Source organism: Equus przewalskii, chromosome 9, assembly GCF_037783145.1.
Source record: "Equus przewalskii isolate Varuska chromosome 9, EquPr2, whole genome shotgun sequence".
In the NCBI taxonomy this organism is placed as follows: domain Eukaryota; kingdom Metazoa; phylum Chordata; class Mammalia; order Perissodactyla; family Equidae; genus Equus; species Equus przewalskii.
The window spans coordinates 77,687,566-77,711,941 of NC_091839.1; the positions used below are offsets into that span (position 1 = coordinate 77,687,566).

Genomic DNA, 24,376 nt, shown 5'->3' on the forward strand with positions numbered 1-24,376 from the left:
AATCAGGAAGGCTGACTTCCATGCTTTCTCTGACTTGAAGCCAAAAGATGCCTTTGTCTATCGAGCAGCATTGAGTTTGTACAGAGCTGGCCGGTCCTGGATCAATGGGTTGGTCCACTGTCAGCCTGGCTACTGCTTCACTTTTGTTTTAGTTTTGCAGATTTAGCTACTAGACAGTTTTTTTGTTTGCTTTGTTGTGGTTTTTTTTTGGTACTACTTCTTGTGATTTGGGTGTGTGACCACTAAGTAGTATCAGACAACGATCTAGCAAGCATCATTGCTACAACTGGCCCATCTGGAACTTAATGTTATTGATAAACATGGGATCATTCTTCATTGGCTTAATTATTTTAATATTTTTCTGTCTAAGAAAAAACTAACTCTTAACATTGAATTTGAATCTAGTGTTGCTTTATAATTCACTCTGAAATTTTATATGGCTATAAATCCCTCCTGGGTTAATTTTTGTATACTGTTTAGACTTCCGTGGTACCAGAGCTAAATGAGGTAAACAGATTGTCAGTTGTATTCAATAACAACCTTTAATTTGTTTTCCTTGTAGAAACCTGTGGAACTTATGCTAAAAACATGAGACCAGTGTATCCAACAAAAACTTTCCCCAATCACTACAGCATTGTCACAGTAAGCTCCACATTTCAGCTTTTATGGGTTCACAGACGTGAGATGTAAATGTAATATTTTTCAAGTGAATAATTAGATATCAGATCAGGAAAAAAATAGCTTCTTTTCCATTGTGTAGTTAGCAAGGAAACCTGGGTTCTGGTCTTTGCTCTGCCACCAGCTAGCTGTCGCCTTGGGAAGGTCACTTTACCTTCTGGGTCTCTATTTCCCTATCTGTGAAAAGAGGTCATGACTAAAGATCCCAATAAATTGCTTCTTGGTTTCCTCTCTGTTTTAGGATTGTGATTCTGTGCCCTGTTTTTTCTTGCTAGTTTTAAGGCTTAGTTTATTTGGGCCCCTAACCTCCCCCACACTCACGTGTTGTCAACTTGTCTTTCCCATCATCTTGGTGTATGAGTTTGAGCCTGCCGCATTGCCTGATGTTTTGTTTCAGTAAAAATTTCCAGATTTCACTTGAATCCGGGAAGAAAGTAGAATTCATTAGAGCTTAGGGTTGAAGCCAGAAAATTAATACTTTAGCTTGTATTGATGTAAGCTGTTCTCAGACCCAACCAAAAAGGAGTTTTTTTCTGCAGAAATGCTTTACTCAGCAATGCAAAAGGACAACAGAGTACTTTTTTTGAAAATTTGACAGGCTGACTATTTATACAGACATTCATCCTTAGCATTCCTAACTGATTTTCTCCTATTACATAATTTGCAACACAAATACTGCATAAAATCATGAGGGGTTGGTTGTGTTTTGACAACACCCATTATTTTATTCTTCCCTCCTTAAACTATGTTAAGTTCTTTGTAGCGTCGATAATCTGTTTCTGTTTGATGATTTTGTCCTGTGACTTTATTTCACATTAAAAAGCTCATAACTTGCATAAAACCTGTATTTTGTATTTTTTAGGGACTTTATCCAGAATCCCACGGCATAATTGACAATAAAATGTACGATCCCAAAATGAACGCTTCTTTTGCACTTAAAAGTAAAGAAAAATTTAATCCTAAGTGGTACAAAGGAGAACCAGTGAGTCGTTTGTTTGTTTGTTTTAACTACTAAAAGAGTTTTATTTTTTTTCTCATTTATTTTAATCAGAGTAAAATATCAGATTCCCTGGAGTTTTTAATAACCTACTTCATTTACTGTATCTCTGGCCATCCTTTTCTGAGTGGAGATGAGTGCTGATGATCCTAAATACAGATTGTATCGTTGTGTAAAGAGAGTAGTTTATTTCAGAGCTGAGTTTGGGTTGGGCTGAGCCATTCTTTGTCCTCGTTGATTCTGCCTTCTTGTACTAGTAGCGTGTGGCAATAGTCTGGGGGTGATATTTTGATCTACACAAAGCTAATTGTTTCTGAAGGAGGTAACCTTGGACTCCATTTGAACATGGAAACTCAGAAGATTCTCTTTGGTGGTCATTTACCTGTGTTCTCCTTTTTATTTTTAGTTTTAATTGCAACAGTAATTACACAGGGTCTATTTGGGTAGTCTTGATATTCCTCTTAGAAGAAAAAAGAGCCTGATGTTTAGTTTGCAGGTTATAAATTCAAATTTTAGCTCTGACATTTAAAGCTGTGTGACTTTGGGCAAATTATTCTTTCTGTGTTTCCATTTTCTCCTATCTACACTGTAGGTAATACTGTTAACTACATCATAGGGTTTTCATGAGGATTATTTAAGTTATAATCTAGGATGCTTATAGCAATGCTATTTAGAGCTGTACTTGGCAATGATAAGTTCTTCATGTTAGTTACGTAAGCAAAAATGTCAGTCAATTAAAGATATGTATATTTGTGAATACTTCTTTTAAGGAGAACCTATTAAGTAGAGGGATGGCTCTAAAAGTTGCAGGAGTTAACCAACTGGCTTAACTCCATATTTTTTAGGTTAATTTAATCTAATTATGTAATTTCTTTTTGTGGCTCTTTGGAGTCATATTACATGATTAATTTGTAATCTAACTGCTGGAACTTGTTAATCTTAAAAATGTTCCAGCACTCGAGAGGAATGCGTTGGTGTCACATGAGCGCATGCTTTCCTAAGAAGTGAATATTTGCATAATTTCCTGACTTTCCTTCTTTATCTTCCCCAGATTTGGCTCACAGCTAAATATCAAGGCCTGAAGGCTGGCACGTTTTTTTGGCCAGGATCGGATGTGAAAATCAATGGACTTTTCCCAGACATTTATAAAATATATAATGGGTATGTGTAGATGTACTTTTTTGAGGACCTATAATGTGTAGAACAGATTATTTTTATCTCAGTCTCTCCTTTTTATCAAGTCCTAAGCTCTAGCATTGAGTGATATTTTGGCTAAAACATGAGAACTGTCAGAATATAGCACTCTGGCTCAAACACTTTTAGACGGTAAATAGTAAAACAAAAGAAGTTTTCTTCTAGAGGTTTTCGAGAAAGCACTGGTTATGCAGGGTTTGTGTTTAGATCTTTGGGCAGAAATAAAAAAAATGAAGTCACGGTGAAAGTACGGTGTCAGAGTGGACGCACCACACATTTTCACTGTAAGGAGAAAGAGTGAGGAGAAGGAGATGAAAGTATTAGAGGACACAGAAGGAATGACTCTCTGGTTTCTGGAAATATGATTTAAAAGAAGATGCTAATAGCATGTCTGGATGTGCATTTCCAGATTACTTTAGTAAATAAGCCATCTAATGTGAGAAACTGATCATAACCACCTCCCTATGATATTCAAAAGCAATGATGTATTGAGAAAAAAATCAAAGACTTTTTTTCTGGAAGACTCTCTTTGGATAATGTTAGTGAGTCTTCCAAAATAATTTTGTTTATTTTACACTTAGGAAATTTTTTTCACAAAATTACTACGACAGTGTATTTGGGGGACTAACAGAAAAGACCAGAAATTCCGGACACGGAATGCATAGTGATTTTCTTCAGCGATGTTATGCAGTTGTTTATTCTTTATGGGCCACATGAGCACAGTGCAATGCCTCTTCCCACCATATTGTTTGCCATTATTTTCGTTCCATGGATGGCAATTGAGATTTTACATGCCATGCACTGTACTTGGCATAGGGTATTCAAAGATTAGTGATATATGTTCTCTGGCTTCTCAAGGGCTAATAGAGAGTGCAACTAACTGTACTTGGGTTGGGCAAGCACTCTGATGGGGTTGTCTAAACCAGATCCTGTACCCAGAGGAAGGTGTAATTAATTCTGCCAAGGAAATGTTGCCTGGGGAACCATCTGCTCCTCAGGAGCCCACTTCCCAGTTTTCCTAAGAGACATCAATGAGTGACTTCTTTGTAAGGTACCCTTTAAAGAGTGTATCGGCACATGGGTTTTTCATGGAATAACAATTGCTGTTCTCAGGTATGGGAATAATATCCTCAAGTAGAGTATAGGAAGCAAATTTGTAAGCCTAATTGCAACTTTCATATGTTGGGAAAAGTATCTTTTGTTCCTTTGTTGGGAAAACAAATTTAAGTTTTCAAATAAAACTTATATTGCTTCAAACACAATTGATACATTGGATTGTTTTAGTCTCTCTTAATGTAATTTTTGATAAGACAAACGTTTAGATTTTAAACCCAACACTTGTCACGGATTTGTTTCATTTTGTTTATCCTTAATTTTAGTTCAGTACCATTTGAAGAAAGAATTTTAGCAGTTCTTAAGTGGCTGCAGCTTCCTAAGGATGAAAGGTATGTAGATAACTGATTTCTGTTGTAAATATGCCTTTTTTTAATAGAAATTACCCAATATTTTAAAATAAATGACAAGAAAACCTTGTTATTGGCTATGATGTTTTATATCCAAATGAACTCTTTAGTGAGCTATTACAGCCATATTGTGAAGAATTCCAGACCTGTAAGTCATTTCTCAGCAAGTTTAGAAATGTTACCCCCTGTTGTATAATTTGTATTCGCTATCAGTTGTTGAATTATTCTTTCCATTCTGTTTGCAATGTGTTCATAAAACATTACGTTTTGATACTGTTTGATTTAGACCCCACTTTTACACTCTGTATTTAGAAGAACCAGATTCTTCAGGTCATTCGCATGGACCCGTCAGCAGTGAAGTAAGTATATTTTTATCAGTGATTACTTTATTAAACCTGGTAACATCTAATGGAACCTTGCTTTGAAGCAGGTTTCTAGACCATTCTATAAGATTCCATGATTTCTGGAAAGAGTGAGTATGAAGCACATTTTTACTAAACCAAAGGATGTACTGTAATCATAAGAGTTGGGAGAATTGTTTTGTTTATACTTTCTGCAGTGCTAGATTGAACTGATGATGAATTAAATTCTGTATTTTCGATTCCAAAGCCTTTATCTACTCCATATCTCCCTACATTAGCGCAAAAAGGAAGTGCTTTTTGAAAATTTTGTAAACAAGTAAGACTCCAATTTTCTATGAAAGTGTAGGATAATATGTCATATAGCAGAAGAAGCCTCCTGTGAACTGTCCTCCTTAGGACATATAGCTCTGACTTTCTGAGACCATGCTTGCTACAGAGCCTGGGTATGAAAGGGTGGGAGATTTTTTCAAAAGTTTAGGGAAATTCAAGTAATCGTTGTATTGAGTCATTGCTAGGAGAATAAACATAAGGAAACAGTTGATGGACTAATGCTCTCAGTGTAACTTCTTGTTTGACCTGACACTCGTTCAGGATCTTAGCCTGCTCCTGGCTATGTTTATAATCATATACTGCTTTTAGTTTTTGTGTGGCCTCATCATTTTTGTATATTATAGCACAGGAAGCATTAGAGCAGAAAATGATTTGAGCTTCTTTCCTTGTACCTCTCAAGCTGACTTTCCTTATAATTTATAGTTTACCTGTGACCTAAGATATGAAAAGAAACAATAAGTAAGGATCTCTAAATGTTCTTGGTCATAATGAAAGGGAGAAGAGGTCTGGCCAGGATCCCTAATCTCAGAATCCACATCGACTTACCTTTTGCCCCAGATGATTCCAAGAGATTAAAGACTAGGAAAACACAGTCTTCCTTGATAGAGTTTCACTCCCAGATCCTCATCCCAGGTAGCCCAGGCTAGAAAGGTCATGAGCCTCGGGGACTCTTTAGCACAAGTCCAGACTAAACCTTGGCCTGACATGTCCATTGTGCGTGTTTCTGAGGGTGCCGCTCCTCTAAATGCTTCAGCAACGGCAGAAGGAAGAGAGTGAAAACGTACTCACTTTTCTCACTTGAATGCAGCTGCCTAAGCCATCTCCTCTTGGTTTCCCTTACGTGGGCCTACCCTAGATTTGCCCCTCTTAAAGAGTAGGTTCCTCCTGGGTACCATCTCATCAGATACAAGATGCCAGAGAGAGAGGGACGCTGACCCTCATCTGGGTCTATGTTGACCTTTGTATTCTTTCTCTCCGGCAGCTCCCGTGTAGTTAGTACCCTGTGTCCTCCCTTTGATTCTGCCCTTCAAGCAGCAATGCTCCTTTTTAGAGGTGGAGTAAGGAAGATGCGAGGCCAGCAATGTGACCAGTCATAATTGGTCGAAGGGAAAAGTTTCTTGTAGCTGTTGTCTTGGTTTGAACAATTAGCTAGATGCTGGTATAATTTTATTCTTTCACTAAAGTCACTGACACTTAGACCCATGTCTAGATCAGTCTGGCTACAAGTAAATCTAAGGGTTATTTTGTAATTGTTTGATTATCAGATCATAAAAGTTTTAATATCAGTGCTACCTTTTTTAATTCACTAAAGATTTTCCAAAGTACCGTCTTTTCTGATTCATCTTCATTCAAGGTTGAGCCCATTGCTTTCCAAATCAAATTCACCGACTTGTAAACTCTGTTAAACTCTAATATAACTGGCACATCAAAACCCACTTTATCTTAATACTTAAAAATTCCAGTTCATGTTGCTTGGATATGTTTGAGTGAATGAAAAATCATATTGAAAGAGCCTTTTTACATTACAGTGAAATATACTGACCATAAGTAAAGATTAGACTGATTTGATCCATTACAGAAAACACTTGCAAATATTTCACACCCTTCTTGTCTTAGCCTGATGCGAATCAGTTCTCATAACATTTGCATCCACTGAACTTTTTCCTTCTTAGCAGAGATAGCTTTATGTAGAAATAGCCTTTAGTATGTAACGCATCACAGGAGATTGCGTCCCTTTCTTAGGTCATCAGAGCTTTGCAGAGGGTGGACAACATGGTCGGCATGCTGATGGATGGTCTAAAGGGGCTGAACCTGCATCGATGCCTGAACCTGATTCTTATTTCAGATCATGGTAATCTGAATTTCCATCGTTTACTCTTCAAGTTAAATGGTGCCCCCCAAAAGCTTACTTGATAATTCTTTCATTATTTCCTCTGTTTGTTTTAGTTAATTCTTTTTTTGAAATGTAGTTTCTTGTGGAAAGTTCTTAGGAGAAAATTATATTCAATATAAAGTGCAAGTGAAATACAGAATTCACAGAAACCTGGGAGCGTTTCAATCACAATGCACCCATGTTCTGATTTGGGGAAGGCTTACACCAGGAATTTGGATAGTTAAAAAAATTTTTTGTCAATATTAAATTTTGGTAAATCTACTCTAAGAATTTTAGATTTAATTTGTACAGAATATTATGGATTTCTATTTTCTTTAGCATGATAAATCTGAATTTAGAGGGGATATATATTAATTTTGGCAATATTTTAATTTCTCTTTCACTTACTGTGCTCTTTTATAACACGTTTGTGGATGGCCTTGGGACTGTAGAAATGGTTTGTATATAAGAAAATAGAAAACAGATTCTTTTTATTCATTTGTTTTTTCTTATTGTTATTCTTGTTTGCTTCGTCAGTAACTATTGAAAACTATTTCTAGAAACAATCCTAAGAAGCTAGATTCTAAAGAAGCTCCAGTCCTGGAGTGAGACTGAGAGCTTTATACTCCCAGTTAATGTCCTAGGTGATTTTGAAAAAATAACCAGGCTTTCATATTTGGTCTAAAACTGTGGTCGTCCTCCTCACTCACATGAAGAAATTGTAATAGATAAATGAGAAGAAACAGTAAACTAATTTTGAATGAAGGAAAGGGAAAAGATTTTTTTAACTTTTTTTTTTATGAGAAAGATTGGCCCTGAGCTAACATCTGTTGCCAGTCTTCCTCTTTTTGCTTGAGGAAGATTGTCGCTGAGCCAGCATCTATGCCAATCTTCCTCTATTGGGAGAGTATTTTTTAAAAAGTGGTAGAAAAAGTTGAAGTTCTGTGTCTTACTGATTGGCTGTTCAGCTAACATGAATGCTGAACAAATGTTTTTGAATTAAATTCTGGAAGTAAAAGAAATTCTATTCCACGTATTAAATTTTTTATTGAAGTTGCAACATGTTTGGGGCTTTTTTTCTCCTAGGCATGGAACAAGCCAGTTGTAAGAAATATGCGCACCTGGATAAATATTTGGGAGATGTTAAAGATATTAAACTTGTATATGGACCAGCAGCTCGACTGAGACCCTCTGATGTTCCAGATAAATACTATTCGTGTAAGTATATCTCTATTCTAACTGTGGATATGATTCTAGTCAGAATACATTCCTCTAAGTCATCATATCTCTAAACCAAAGCAGATCAGTTGATTTCCTTTTCACGATGAAGTCTCCAGTGCAGATATTTTCCACCTAAAGAGATTTAATGGAAGTGGATGTGACGACACGAGTCCAACCACTTATCTACTTGTTGTTCATGGCTGAGCATGTTTTTTGATGAACTTAGTACAATTTTATGTTGTAGTATGTTTTTTGTTTGTGTTAGGATCAAGATTACTTGTACTAGAAAAAGAAAACCCTAAGAGAAAAGTTCAGCTACCTTTATTCACTTCAATTGATGACATTCCGTTAAAATAACTTACAGATGTTATAGAATAATATTCTATTATGAAGAAGAATGTGGCAGAGGTGGTGAATTCTATAACCACTGATTTCTGTCCTCGGAAATGACTTTCTTAAACCATTCCAAATAACAATAAGAAGGCATTTGTAAACAGAGAAGAAGAAGAAATTTCATGTTCTCTCTTGACCATATCAAACCCAAACTGCCAAGAAATTTTAAACATTCATTCTTTTGCAAGTCAAGTCTGTTTCATAACTGTTTGCACCTCTGTTCATGCCCCTTTTTTGGATTGCCATCCTTGGTAACTTTCAGATCCTGAGGACCTATTTTGTTTATTTTTTTGTTAGACCTAACTTCAAAGAAGGAAGAGAAAAAAGCTTTTCTGACAGCAGAATTGGGTTAGGTTTGGTCATAGCAGTGCTGTGTTTCAATGGATGCTGTTGATTATTCCTGGGGAGAGAGAGATTTCACTGTAGGAAAATAATTTTGCAAGTATATTAACATAGTGACCCAGAGCACAGACTCTCTATGCATGATAAATTTTAATTAATATTTTTTTAAAAATTATAAAAGTAGTATACAACTGTTATAAGACCTCCTATAAAAACTATAGGGGCAATGGCAGTCCCCAGAGATGTTTAGAAAGGGAGGACCAAGCTTTAGCCACACCCCTATCTCAATTAGGCCCCTGAGTTTCCCAAATTAAGTAAAAACTATATCTGTCTACATACGTATATAAAATATGTGTACACAATACATATTCTTTTATCTGGATAGTTCTTTCAAACTTATATAAAGTATAGTTAAAAGAATCTTAGAAAACTAGACAGTTAATTGATTTGTAGCACAAAGTACACTAAGTACACTGTGGGCTTGCTATGCAAATTCAGTTTTAAAACTATTCTACTTGCCCTCTCTTCCAAATTCTCCTGTGTCCCTCTTATTTGGAAATTCTGGAATTATCAGTAAATATCAAAGTGTATAAAGTGAAAACTAACAGTTTCCTCCCCTAAAACCCCCTAATTCATAACCTAGTTCCTCTCTCTAGAGATAAACTCTCTTAGGGTTGGGATCTGTCTTCCCAAATATTTGCCATGCGTGTGTAAAACACGTTCAGTTCTACTTTTACAAAGTGAAATCATACAAGATCTAGATAGATAGATGGATGGATGGATATTTGGATGCATAGATGGATGGATAGATGGATGGATAGATAGATGGACAGGTAGATGGATAAAGGGCCAGGTGGATGAATGGACAGACATATGGATGAACAGATGGATAGATAGATGAATGTTCTGTAACTTGCCTTTGTATTTAACAATATGACATAATTTCACAAGCATGCCAAGTAGAGCAGTTCTAAAGATCTGTCTTATTCCTGTAAATGGCTAATATATAACGATTTAAATGAGCTGTTTGAAACCTGCTTTGGTATTTAAATATAGGATTTGGGTCTGACATTCTATATTTTTGTATTATTTTTATTTCTAATTGTAACATACCATCAACTGTCAATTCTTATCTTTATCCCCCTTCAGTTAACTATGAAGGCCTTGCCAGAAATCTTTCTGTGAGTATCTTCATTTTTCCATTATCTAATTATTGTTAGTTTTGTATAACGTATATTTATTAAAAAGTTCAGTATTTATTCTTGGGGTTATAGGATTAGAATTTTTGAGGATCTGGGCCAACATTTAAAGGCTCTGTAGTTTTTAAAGTTCTTTCAGGGCACATCCCAATAATCTAGATTTGAAAGTTTTTAAGAATTCATTTATGAACATTGTTAAATTTATATGACAGGACAAGAAATAATCGAAAAAAATAGAAGGAAAAAGCCTATAGCTGTGCCACCATAAGCACTGTTAACATTATGATATACTTCCTACCAGCCTTTTTTATTTTTTTATTTATTTATTTATTTATTTTTTTTTTAAAGATTTTATTTTTTCCTTTTTCTCCCCAAAGCCCCCCGGTACGTAGTTGTATATTCTTCGTTGTGGGTCCTTCTAGTTGTGGCATGTGGGACGCTGCCTCAGCGTGGTTTGATGAGCAGTGCCATGTCCGCGCCCAGGATTCGAACCAACGAAACACTGGGTCGCCTGCAGTGGAGCGCGCGGACTTAACCACTCGGCCACGGGGCCAGCCCCCCTACCAGCCTTTTTTAAAGTAAATTTTTGTCCTAGTGCTATCTATAGTAATTTTTTTTTTTTGTACTTGATAGAATACAAGAGTCTTTGAAAATAGGATCATCAGTAGTAACTCGAATATAATCTGGTGACCCAGTCTAAGCATCCTGGGACTTTTATGCAGTAATTATGATTTCCTGTAAAAAGAACAATATTCAATAGGTGGAAAGATTCGACTTGTACATTATACAAGTAGTAAGAACTCAGTTAATTTTGCGTGTGTGACTTAATGGGCATCCTGGAAAAGTGTTTGTGAGAAAAAATTCCTATGGAGTTAGAAAGCAATTTCAGGAGATGTTTACACTTCAGAAAATATGGAAATAATGTTTTTTCTTTGCCTTCTACAATTTTAGTGCCGGGAACTAAACCAGCACTTCAAGCCTTACCTGAAACATTTCCTACCCAAGCGTTTGCACTTTGCCAAAAATGACAGGATTGAGCCCTTGACGTTCTATTTGGACCCTCAGTGGCAGCTGGCATTGTAAGTTCTGACAGTCCCAGGTAAACTTAGCCCAACCTGTTAGGAATTCAGGGTGACCGTGGGGCCCTTTCCAACAGTACTGTCACATGCAAACTGCACGAGGATGATTCTCTTCACTCTATCCCAGGGTTTCTCAACCTGGGCCTATTGACATTTTGGATCAGATCATTCTTTTTCATGGGGAGCTGTCTTGTGTATTGTGGATTGTTTGAAAGCATCCCTGACTTGTAGTCCCTAGATGAAAAAGCACCACTTTTCTATTGTTGTGACAACCAAAAATGTCTCCAGACATTGCCAAAGTTCCCTGGGGTGGGGGTTCACCCTCAGCTCAGAACCACTGCTCTGTCCGCTCATATCTGTATTGATTACATCTTATGCTTCACCTGTGTGTTACCACTTGTCATTGCATCCTTTCTGTACATTACTGTTATGCCTAATACCTTCAAAGTCCAGCAATAATTGACGAAAGCTCTTTACTGTATAATAATAAGCAATGACCTTCATCATTATACAGAGTTTTTTTTTATTCCTGTTTACTAATCCATCAATAAACCTCAGTTTATTGGTGTCTTTGGCAAATTATTTGGATGGTTAATATTATTAACATCTCGAAAGTTTGTCATTAACTCTTCTGTTGGTTGCCAGGAAGCCAGGGTGATGAATACCCTGTAAAGCAAAGCCTAAGCAGTGAACCAGAATTCAGTCAACAGAACTGCACTGTCTCTACTTTAGTGGAGAGCTGAACTTCCAGTGTTTGGAAGGAGGATATGAAAGAAGGGATGACCCTTCCCCTCCTTGGAGAACTAATATTTAGTGAACATGTACTGAGTTCCAAGCATTTCTTTAGGTTAAACTATTTGATTTTTAGAAACAACCCAACATGACAAAATTGAAACCCAGAGAAAGTAATTAAATTGCCAGTCCCAGGTAGTAAATAGCATGGTCAGGGTTCAGAACAGTCTGTCTCAATGCTAGTGGTTTTACTTCTCTGTACCATATTGCTTCTAGTTGATTTGTCAGCAAAATAGAAGAGAAAGGTGGCCCCTTCATGCTTCTCAAAGCCAGGTGGTTTTATTTACCTTTTTTGATTTAACAAAATGGTTACTTCTTCTCTGTTAGTGAAAATAATACCATGGTTATCAATTTTCCTTTATGAATTGACTTATTAATTCACATTATGTAAAAATTAGGAATCCTCCGGCAGAGAAACATTGTCAAGGTGGATTTCATGGCTCTGACAACGTATTTTCAAATATGCAAGTGAGTAAACCTATTTTACTTTTTAAAAAAATTGATAGTTTATATCTGAAGAAAAACTGATATATGAAGTTTTAGACTTAAAAACACAGAGTGTAATTATGTCTTGAATGAGAAGTAATGAAGCGTATACTTTCATATAGCTATCTTTCTCGGGACATTGAATTAATAGAATTTTGTTAAAATTTTGTATTCTATTTCATAAACATGTCACTTATACCTCCTACTAAATTTCTAATAATTTTTTGTGTATATTATGCTCTGTTAAGATTTTTGCTCCACAGTAAATGGAAGCCAGTGATTTAATAGGTGAAAAGATATCATACTTATGTTCTAAATGAAGATAAGACCTTACACTTCCCTAGCACTTTAAAATTTTTTACATATACTCGCAGTAATTGTCTACTTTGATCCCTACAGTGCCGTGTGGGATGGGCAAGGTGAGGTCGAGATCCCATTTCGTCATCCATTCCGTTCTGATTGTCAAGTCAGGAATTGTAGGAAAGCTGAGAGAAATACCCTCCGTGTCCTAGACTAAGTGTGCGGCAGGGGTTAAAATAATCTCCTGCAAAGTCCATTGGACAGAGTATTGTTCCCCTTCTCTTAACATGGCCAGTTTATATATGTACAGTATGGATAATATGAAATACTTTTTGACCAATTACATATGTAACTGAAATGATTTGATAAATGGTTACTTTTCTGGCCAATCCAGGCCCTCTTCATTGGCTATGGACCTGGATTTCAACATGGTGCTGAAGTGGACTCCTTTGAAAATATTGAAGTTTATAACTTAATGTGCGGTAAGTGTGCACAGGCAGCTTTCATCTCTTCAGAAAACAGCTGGAATAGGATTATCCAAAGTAGGTCACAGGGTGGGCATATGGAGATGATGAGGAGGCAAGACAGACCGTTGAATTTCCACCTTTCTTCCTCCTGACCCAGAGTTATTGAAAAATTGTGCAGAACATAGCATCTGATTACTCACCTGTTTCTTCCCTAGGCTGCATGCTGGTGGAAGAGCAGGGTGCTCTGTACATCCCCAGTGCCTAGCAGTAAGCCAGGCCCTGGGCTTAATTACATGACAGTTGAGTCAGATCAGGGGTGGAGGCCAGAGAAAAAGAGTCTGGGGACGGTTGTGGGGGGGGGGGGGTGTGTGTGAAAGGTGAACAAACCAGGCAGAACCTCTGGTAGCAATAATAAGTGAATGGATGGCAATGGCAAGGTTGTAGAAATGGAGGAGGACCCATTATATATATTTTTGGTTTACTCTGTGCCTTCCCAAATAGAGTTTTTATGGTTGGGTATTCTATTTTAAATATTACTTCCTTTTTTGAATAATGATACTGGGCATTTGAAAAACCTTAAATATGTCCGAAGCAGAATTCTTTTGGTGGGAGCCTATATGCTTAAATGAGATAGTATGTCCTAAAGCACTTAGAACAGGGCCTGGCATATCCTAAGTGCTTTACTATATAAGCATTTGCTGTTGTTATTATTAAGAGCAGGAGTCTTAGACTCAGACAAAGCTGGTATAAATCCTGGGTCAGCTACGTTGGTAGCTCTGAGACCTTGAGCAAAGCGCTCTGATTACTCATTCACCAAATACTGACAATAACTTACTAAAGTGTTTTGAGGATTACGTAAGAAAGACATATTAGCACAGTGCTTGGCATATCATAAGCATTCTACAGGTGGAACTGTGGTTATGAAAAATCAGAAATTTTTATGGAAAAGTACAGTATACATATCAATATTTACAAGAAGAGTAGCCTAGTCATAAATGCTTTAAAACCCAGGAAAGTTTTATAGTTTTATCTTAGGTAAAAAGTGAAGGACTTGCATAGATTTGGTTTTGAAAAAATGGTAGACTTGTACTATGGTTTTTATTTCTTTGATTTTGAAACTATTTACCATTCTTGGAATTATGCAGATTTACTGAATTTGATACCAGCTTCCAATAATGGAACTCATGGCAGTCTTAACCACCTTCTAAAGAATCCCATTTACACTCCAACACATCCCAAAGAAGTCAGCTCCTTGGTACAGTGCCCCTTCACAAGAACCCCCAGAAATAACCTTGGCTGCTCGTGCAATCCCTCAGTAAGTATTGCCAAGAAGTTCAGCGTGGTGTGTGTCTGATTCTGTAGCACCCTTTACATAGCATGTGCTGTAGGAATACTTAATGATCAAATTGAAGCTTATGAGTGTGAGTAAACGCATTTATTTTTAATTCTAGTGACACATGCAGACCTTTTATTATTTCTTTTTCTTCTTCCTAGTTTTTACATTTTCACCTCTATTTTTATCCCTTGGTGCTGTGACTTAACTTGGGTGCAGGTTGGAAGAAGTCTAGCTGAGTCCTTGAGCATCCAGAATCCTAGAGTCTGTGTGATATCCTAGCAGTGAGGTCTTGATTATGGACCAATCACAATATTCCTTCTAAGGAATACATCCCAACCTATTTTACATTTAGAGGGAAAACATCTTCTTTTGGTATGAAATGGATATATGGCACTGTTCCTTTTTTACTCCTATCTTAATATATAGCTGTAAGACGATAAAAATATGTGACAAGGAATAAACAAAATTGATAGCATCCATAAAGATAGAAATTTGGGGAGTAGCTGATTTGATGCTTTCCATTTAGTTTTAGGCTTGTAGAAAGACTGTAAGAGTAGAGACAAGAATTTATAAAGCAGCAATTATATTGTTTTTCAGTTAACAGTGTGCTATGCTAACAATTTTGTCTTTTTGCAACCATTGTTCCTATCCTTTTATCTTCTTCATCAAAACAATAACTTTCACTTGTACAAGATGATTTAAAATGTTATGTTTTTTCTATGATGGAATAATTAAGCTATGGAAGTTGTTTGTTATAAAATTAAAACACGTTTGTTTTTAATCCTTAAAAATAGTGTTACTAACTTTTTAGATTTTGCCAATTGTGGATTTGCAGACACAGTTGAATCTGACCATGGCAGAAGGTAAGAAGTGTTTACTCTTGAACTTGGAATTTGGGAGCAGGCTTTTTCTGAACAGTGTGAGACGTGGAGAGTTGGTTTGGAGGCATTGTTTGAGAAAAACCAATAAAATAAAGGGATAAATGGAGGACCACCTGCGGAAACATGGAGGTTTCTTTGCTTGACAGTCTAGATTATCAGTCATAAGGAAAGAAGACATAAGTGCAGTGGAAATAGTATGGAATGTATGTAGTGGAAGCTGAATCACTTTTTTATGAACATAGCGGAAGTGTTTTTATAGGTTTATAATTAATCCTCAGATTTCCATTTAAAATACTATTAAATTTCTATCTCATTTGGTTCTTAGTAAATTACAACCTAGTATAAATTGATTTATTTATTTAAAGTTATTTCTTCATAACTTTTAAATAAAAATTAAGTTGATTTGGATCCCTGATGAAATGGGTCAGTTGTGGCTTGAATGTTCAGCATCACTTGGATACGGTCTCTGATCCTTAAGTTATTTTCCTGCTGGAATAAAAAGTGAATTCTGCACTATTCCTGATTTAAACTTGTCTATATAAAATTTCTGTAAACATTTGGATTAGAGTCTTTGATGGTCCCAAGGTAGCAAAGCGTTGTGCTGAAGAATGACACTTTTGAAATTGAATGGATCTGGGTTTGGATATGACCTTAGGATCTGTGTGTCCACGGAAAAAGTATTTACTTCCTCTAAGCTGCTGTTTTCTGATCTGTAAAATGGATATGTAACCTTAATTCATAGGGATCTATAAGAATTTAATTAGATGCTATAAACAAAGAACTCTACAGAGCACTTGACACTCGGAAAAACCACAATAAACAGTACATACTATTGCTGTTTCATTCGGTTGAGTCTCATAATTTCAGTTCTGAACTTTTGCTTTCCAAACACATACATCATTCAGAAAACTTACCTTCTGGAGTGTGTCCTGAAAAATAAGTAATTAAAATAATTGAAAGAATTTTAGTAACATAAGTCCTAATTGCTGAAATTTCTAGCAATTTCATATAGTGTTTTCTTATGATATCTTGCTATTGCGTGGATGTTTCGGAATCTTCATAGGCAAAAACTACAGTGAATCCCTTTTGTTTTCTTAATTGTTTATTGTTCTGCTCTTTGTAATGAGATTTTTTTTACAGTTAAAAATAATTTTTTGATACGGTTAAGTATAGGAAAGAATTGAATGTATCATTATATATTTTATCATATGAGGCACACTCAGTATGTTTAAATGGTGGTTTCATTTTCCCCATGCAACCGAAGAGAATATCATTAAGCGTGGCACTCTACCCTATGGAAGACCCAGAGTTATCCAGAAGAACAGCACCGTCTGTCTTCTTTACCAACACCAGTTTGTGAGTGGTTACAGCCATGACATCCTAATGCCCCTTTGGACGTCCTACACCGTCGACAGAAATGCAAGTATTTGGTACCTCTTTAGCTATGGGCAGTTTTTCAAATTATCATTAAGCAAAACATTGAAAGCATAGTTTCTCATGGTTAATCTTGGCTCTATAATCAGTCCCCAAAATAGAAGATCTCTGAACCAGGAATCAGGAAAATTAAGTTCCAGCTCTGCCACTAACTAGCTACGTGACTTTGAGACTCAGAGCAATTTCTTTTCTTTTTTGGGGGGGCGGGGGGGGGGGTAAAGATTAGCCCTGAGGTAACATCTGCCACCAATCCTCCTCTTTTTGCTGAAGAAGACTGGCCATGAGCTAACATCCCCATGCCCATTTTCCTCTATTTTATATGTGGGACGCCTGCCAGAGCATGGCTTGACAAGCGTAGGTCTGCACCTGGGACCCGAACCAGTGAACCCTGGGCCGCCAAAGCAGAAATGCGACCTTAACTGCTGTGCCACCAGGCTGGCCCCTCAGAGCAGTTTCTTATCCTGTGAAATGAGGGGAGTGCAGTAAAGAATTCTCCCTTGCTTTCATTTCTTTTTAAAAACAAAAATTTTATGATCGCAATTTATAATTTCATGAAATCAGTTTTAAATCAGTTACAATTATTCATCTCTAAATACATAGCTGTGTGAGCACAAGAACTTCCCTCAGGTGCCCAGTTCTTTGGGGGTCCTCACTGATGGAGAAAGAAGGCCCTTAAAACTCAGTAACCCCACTGTATATACCGTCTACGGGAAGGCACCTGAGACAAAACCAGGGAGAGGCTCAGGATCCTGTTCACTACCCAGAGCAGGGGAGTTAAGCCTTGAAAGGAGTGGGGAAAACATCCCGGGACAAGACCACCACCCCCACCCCCACCCACTCGTGCTGTGGTGGAAAGAGGAATGGTGAAGGAAATAGGCCTGGAAGGAGAGAATGAGGGGAGGAGATGAGATTTGCATCTCGCCTGGAATTGAGATTTTAAACTAGACTGACCAGATTTTCAGAAACTGAAAGTATCTGGCAAGCTACTGGATGCCCTTGGGAGATGGAAAGGGGATTTGAGAGAGCTTAGTTGAGTTGGATTTAAAAAATAAAGCTTTTATTAATACTCACTGAGATAGGTAAATAAAAAGATAGGGATATGTGTGTATATATGTAATTTCTGTGTTTAAAATATATATATATATGTATATATATATATATATATATCTCTTGTACACACACATTCACATATTTACATAAAGTTTCTACCTTGAACTTGATTTTTTAAAATTTTTGAAGACTGTCTCCAAGCACTTTAAACACTTTTTCCTTGACTTTGTAATATACAGCTGTCTGCACAATGTTTCGTGGGTCCTTATCCTATTTATGGTTATGTAATACCTTAATTCTAGTGTTCTTTGATTCTGTTTGAATTTTCAGTTTTCCTATGTAATCAAAGCTGCATAAATTGAGTCGTCACTATTCCTGAGGTTTTCATATTCGTTGTTATTCAGTGGCTTTTTCCCCCCCAACTTTAGCCAGTGTAGTTGAATGTGGAAGATAGACTCAGATCTCTAAAAATACAGCAACTTACTGATACAGCAGCTGCTAAAAGTTTGAAATTGAGTAAACAAGAACGTTCTAAACAAAATCAGCGTGACGTTGGTGGAGAATGTTTGCACATATATGGCAACTGGTTAATGTCCTTAATATCGTAAAGAGTTTTTGCAGTTCAGTTAGAAAAAAGATGAATACACCACTAGAAAAATGGAAAATGGTGCAGGCCGTGAACAGACGGCCAGCGCTCTGTCAATTTATGGCATGGTTCGCCTTTCCCTATTCACAGGCAGTCTCCTCTTCTGTATGCCTGATGCCTGACGGTTTCTTAACCATTTTGTTCTTCAGGACATCTTCTCTACAGAAGACTTTTCCAACTGTCTTTACCAGGATCTTCGAGTTTCTCTTAGTCCTGTCCATGAATGTTCATTTTATAAAAATAATGCTAAACTAAGCTATGGGTTCCTCTCCCCGCCACGTAAGTTTCTTCCTCCCTGACCTTTCCTTTCCCTCTTTCTGTCCTCCTTTTCCTTTTCTTTCTTACGGGGCAATACACATTGCCTTATTTATTTATTGCTGAAAATTGTAAAGGAGAAATATAACTATCAGGGAAAGTTTTAACAGTTTAACAGTTTAAACAGAATTTGAGAAAACTCAGGGAGGGCAGAAGGATGCAACAGGGTTCTTAGGAGGTGATATCATTTTGGGGTTTAAAAAGAAAAATGTAATTTGCTGAAGAATTAGGTAAAGGTAGAGACTAAATGTGCTTGCCTTTTAGGGGTTCTGATGCACAGCCCCCAGGGAATGGCTTTTTTGAAGCTGTGTTCTGTTTTTTCAACGGGCAAATGTGTATGTTAGTGAGAAGACATTTTGAGGCTGGCCTTAAAAGGCAAAAATCAGAAGTCTCCAGGTGCTCAAATATCCTAGTCCAGTCCCCAGAGTAAGTGTCTGAAGTCAGAACTTGGCTATTGCATTATAAAAATAGATGCGGTCCAAGCTGAAAATTCATACAAAGAAGCCTTGTACAGCATGTCGAGGCGAACATCCCATGATGTTTTTTCTGGGTAGTAGGGGTTGTTCTCAAGCCAGATATTCTCTTTTTTTCTTTTCACTGTGAAAGCGTTTAAGGAAAGAAGATTGTCAACAAAATACACTGTAGTTGATATAAGGCAAATAAGGTAAAATTTGAATATATTTAATTTGGGCCCTTTCTTATTAAAATTTTTGTGTCTTTGATAAATTCATCTTAAAGAATAAAAGACTACATATTTTATTTTGATTTGAGGGACTTGAGCAAACACATTGCATTTTCACTTGACCCGGTACCTGGGGAAGTTTTACAGCTTTAAGACGATACTCAGCTAAGTTTTTTAAAATGCCCCTCATGAGAAAGTATAATTTCTAATGTTATTTGTGAAGAATGAAATAGTTGTTCTTTTTATTTTCTTTGTAGAACTAAATAAAGGTTCAAGTAAAATAAATTCTGAAGCATTGCTTACTACTAATATAGTGCCAATGTACCAGAGTTTCCAAGGTAAAAAATTTTGACCCTGTATCTTGTAATTTTAATGAATTTCTGTAAATTATCAGTATAACTTGTATGTAATAAGATTGATCCTATAAATTAAATGACTAAATATTAAATACATTCTTATAGATTTGTTTTACTTTGAGCATACCAGCACACAAAAAATTCTGCAAGGATTAGAATTATGATCTATTCCAATATCTCTTATTCTGCTTTGTATTTAAATGTTTATAAACATTTTTGGTGGGAAAAGTATGTAATGTTCTTCCTAAGTTATCCAACTAATGCAGTCTACTAATGCTTATGTTAATTTTTAGTCTGTTTCCCTGTTTAACGATATGGAAGTTCTTGATAATTGTTTTTGAGCTTAAAATGAATAGATTTTACATCCTTAATTATTGTAGTCTTTGGTTCCCACAAGAATAAATATACATTTACATTTCAAGTGACATATAGAATTTCAAAATATAGAGCCTACAAGGAGATTTTTACTCTACTTTTTATCTAGAATACTTGTGAATATTTCAAAGGAAATATTCAGATATTAACAGTGCATCTGAATAACCTGCCTCGTTTGTGTTCATGATGTTTTTATGCTTCATGAAGATACGGGATTACAAATTCATGACGATGCACATGCTCAGGGATGCCTGAAACAGAGGTGAAATCAACATCTGCCTGTTAGTCCTTCTAAAGGCCAAAGCCGAACAATGGATTTTTGGCCTCAGGCTAAGACTAAAGCCAAACTCGAGTTTATCTCTAATTATTACCAGTGCTCATTTTGAGTCACGATGTTGATTTATTTCACGTGATGGCATGGCGCCTGTTCTTCTGAGACTATGCTTCTTCCTTCTTCCAGTTATCTGGCACTACTTTCATGGCACCCTACTGCAAAGGTACGCCCAAGAAAGAAATGGCGTCAATGTTGTCAGCGGTCCCGTCTTTGACTCTGATTTTGATGGACGTTATGATTCCTCAGAGACTCTGAAACAGTAAGAATATATTTCATTTACTCTTAAAAAATAGCTGTCAAGTGGGATTACTATCCAGTTGAGTCAGCATAATCTTTTCTATCCGATGCTATTCATCTTTATGTATGTGGCTTTTCTGATTATGCTGGAAACCCCTTGGAATATCTGATTGATTTTGGTGTTTTGCTCAGTGCTTAAACAATATTTTTTAGGGGCTGGCCCTGTGGCCGAGTGGTTAAGTTTGTGCGCTCTGCTTGGGCGGCCCAGGGTTTCACTGGTTTGGATCCTGGGCACAGACATGGCACCGCTCATCAGGGCATGCTGAGGTGGCATCCCACATGCCACAACCAGAGGCACTCACAACTAGAATATACAGCTATGTACTGGGGAGCTTTGGGGAGAAGAAGAAGAAGAAAAAAAAAAAAAAGATTGGCAACAGTTGTGAGCTCAAGTGCCAATCTTTAAAAATATATATATATATATATATATATTTTAGATGAAAGAAGCAGTGTTTCTCTCCCACTCCACTCAGATGAGTACTTCTTGAGCTACATTAAATACTGAACTCTGCCATGTGTTAAGAAGGTAACGTCAGTATTTAAAATATCTCTGTGTGGGTAATTGTTAAGACACTGTCTTAATACCGCCAGTGAGAAGGTGCAGAACCATATGGCGTGGCTGGAGGCATCCTGAAGCTAGGAATCAGCAGGGGCATAAGCTGCCATGCCCAGGTGTAGGCCTTGGGTGAATGCCCCAGCTTTTATCCAACTCTGGCTGGTGGGGGGCGGGAGGGGGGGGTGGTAGGGTGACCGTCTTGAGAAAACCAGCAGTGGTGCTGTTTTTATAAAGGAGAGAGGGAGAACATTTTAGCAACTGGTTGGTCTTTATTAAAACAATAATTGCAAGATTTTTTTGAAGCAATCTTGCTATTAAGACTACTTAAAAAAAGAGACTGAAACCTCCGCTGAGATTTGGCCCCTTTCTGAGCTCCACTCTCCCAGGCTGACTTAGGGGTCATGGCTTACACACATGTATCTGTGACCACATTAGTCTGTAAAGTTTGTTGTTTTCTATGTCACTTGAGGCATAAGGGTCCCACATAACTGCCTCGTAGGTCACAGCAGAATGGGTAAAGAAGAGAACTTCATACCTTTCCCACTCACAGCTTCAGCCAGAGTTCTCTGTTTTAATCTGTTTTATGTATCATGGTTCCACATCAGATTGTATTTGAAGACAATGATCCCACCACCTTAAACTTTGAAAGATGCTTAAAAAAGCAAACCAGCCATCCCAGCTTTGAGACCAAAGGAAACAGGAGAATTAAGATGAGGTAAAGGTGTTACTTGGGACATCTTTGAGAAGATGCTACAATTAAAAAGAAAATCAAGTTATTGGGATAGGAAAAAAAAATCCAGTTAAAATAAGGGAGAGCTCCAGCAATACGACTTCTCTAAAGGAGCTGGAATAAAAGAACCCCAAACCAGTTCCGTCCGCTGTCCACAACTGCAGAGAGGTTAAGACTGTCAGTAGTGCTTTAGAATCTTGGCTTAGTCTTCCAAAATGATATTTTTTTCTTTAGCGTCTCAATTTCAGTGCATTAAGGTAGAATTTTTAAAAACTCCAAAGTTCAGTACATTTCTATAGAAAATAAAAATTATTTGGATTATGTTTATCTGTCTTCTAATTCTTACTCTCTCTCAATCTGGCAGAGTATGTTGAGGTATTATGATTCCTAATGACAATACATTTAATTATTTGACTGAGTTTTACTTTTAGATGTATTAAAAATATGCTTTCCTGAAATATTCGTTAAAAGGAAGATAGCTATTTCGTTCTTAAAGTGAATATTGCCATATTTCACAGGAACAGCAGACGCGTCCGTAATCAGGAGGTTCTGATCCCAACTCACTTCTTCATTGTGCTGACAAGTTGTAAAGATCCAGACCAGGCTCCCTCACAGTGTGAAAATTTAGATGCGTCAGCTTTCATTTTGCCTCACAGGACAGACAACAGTGAGAGCTGTGTGGTAAGTAGCCTTTGTTATTTTACTTTAAAAATTGAAAATATGAATATAAGTATATTTGTGTGTGTCTTACATCTAACGTTACTGTGGGAGAAACCATAACTTGAATATATATGTACTTTGAAATTACAGGATGGTTTTATATTTGATCCTCTAAGATGACGTATCTTCGAAGACCACCTTGTCTCTTAAAAACACTAAACATCAGATCAAAATGTAAAAACTGAGTGCCTTCATGTAGCTTACCTACTAAATTCTGGGTTTATTTCAAGTGTGAATTCACTGGTTTCAAAACTGGATTTATAATTCCAAAAGTGTCAGCCCTGTAAATTAATCTTAAGGTTGTGGTTAGGCAATATTTCAAGTTAATTTTCTATATATCACTTCATTATAAAAAGCATGTTTGTCTCTATCTTTTCTTATTCTTTTGTCATTCCAGTGTTTGGAAATAATTGTTTTATGTTATCTTATTTGCTCAGAATTTTAAAAATCTGAACTGTAGCCTTTGAACATCAAGACTGCATTAAAATTTTAGCAATTTTTAAGGCTTTTCTTGTGGTGAGCCAAAATATTTTTCTTTCAGGGTACTTTCCAGATTTCCTAGTTGGTTTTTTTTTTCGTCCATTGAAGTTACACAAAGCAAGTCTAGACCTAAGCTGGCAAATATATTTGGCTTCCCACCAGCCTCAGTGGATGGTTGGTGGATTCCTGGAGTCTTGGAGTCACAGGATCTTGAGGCCCAGTCTGAGCTTGGCAGGAGAGAGTACTGTGATTGCGCATTCATTCATTTATCCCTTCTTTGATCCAGTTATTCATTCCTTTAATACATACTTATTGCCAGGTACTGTAGGTGCCGAGGACCAGCAGTGAACATAACATTTAATTGGCCAGTCCTCATAGAACACATTTCTCATTATTTTTTGCTTATTCTTCAGAATTGAGTACAGAATAGCAGCATTTTAACTATTTGGATGCCTAACGTTGGGCATCTAACTGCTAACTGGCCGGTATTGTGGACACTGTTGGACACATGCCTAGTATTCACTTCTTCATTACTTTCTCTTCCTTGAGAGATTAAGTTGTCAACAAAAGAATCAGTTAGTGTCATGTTCTGCAGCAACTAACAGAGGACCCAGGTGCAGTGACTTGAGCAAGTGAGGGCTTCCTCGTGTAGCTGAGCCCAGAGGGAGCCAGTCTGGGCTGGTGCTGTGGGGCAGCAGCACCTTTAGGGATTCAGGAGCCACTGTCTTTCCTGTCCTTCTGCGCCACTATCCTTAGCAGTGTGGCCCATGCGGGCTAAAGATGGCTTCTACTTCTCTAGATGTGTCTGCACTCTGGGGCCTCCCCTCAAAAAAGAAAGCAGCAATCGGCTTCTGCTGACATCTCATTGACCGAAATTCTAAGTGCCGTGAGTGAAGCGTTGAGTTCCTTTTCCATCTCTACCGTTCCAAAAGCTGTTGTGCCAATATCTGAAATACAAACATTTTATCAAGTTCTATATGACAGTGTACCTAGAATATGTACCTCAGT

General features: G+C 37.0%; 1 protein-coding gene across 3 annotated transcripts in view; it reads left to right on the forward strand.

Moving 5' to 3' along the window:
* ENPP1 (ectonucleotide pyrophosphatase/phosphodiesterase 1) overlaps positions 1-24,376 on the forward strand; it is a 398,848-nt gene that overhangs the window by 37,804 nt on the left and 336,668 nt on the right. For all 3 annotated transcript variants that reach the window (XM_070557172.1, XM_070557171.1, XM_008538323.2), the window contains exons 7-24: positions 563-642; positions 1,541-1,660; positions 2,727-2,836; positions 4,249-4,314; positions 4,619-4,691; positions 6,768-6,876; positions 7,984-8,115; positions 10,003-10,034; positions 11,004-11,131; positions 12,322-12,391; positions 13,104-13,191; positions 14,322-14,491; positions 15,324-15,375; positions 16,658-16,812; positions 18,673-18,802; positions 19,778-19,858; positions 20,712-20,844; positions 22,687-22,849. In XM_070557172.1, coding sequence (XP_070413273.1) covers positions 563-642; positions 1,541-1,660; positions 2,727-2,836; positions 4,249-4,314; positions 4,619-4,691; positions 6,768-6,876; positions 7,984-8,115; positions 10,003-10,034; positions 11,004-11,131; positions 12,322-12,391; positions 13,104-13,191; positions 14,322-14,491; positions 15,324-15,375; positions 16,658-16,812; positions 18,673-18,802; positions 19,778-19,858; positions 20,712-20,844; positions 22,687-22,849 — 1,892 coding nt within the window. The remainder of the gene's footprint in view (positions 1-562; positions 643-1,540; positions 1,661-2,726; positions 2,837-4,248; positions 4,315-4,618; positions 4,692-6,767; positions 6,877-7,983; positions 8,116-10,002; positions 10,035-11,003; positions 11,132-12,321; positions 12,392-13,103; positions 13,192-14,321; positions 14,492-15,323; positions 15,376-16,657; positions 16,813-18,672; positions 18,803-19,777; positions 19,859-20,711; positions 20,845-22,686; positions 22,850-24,376) is intronic.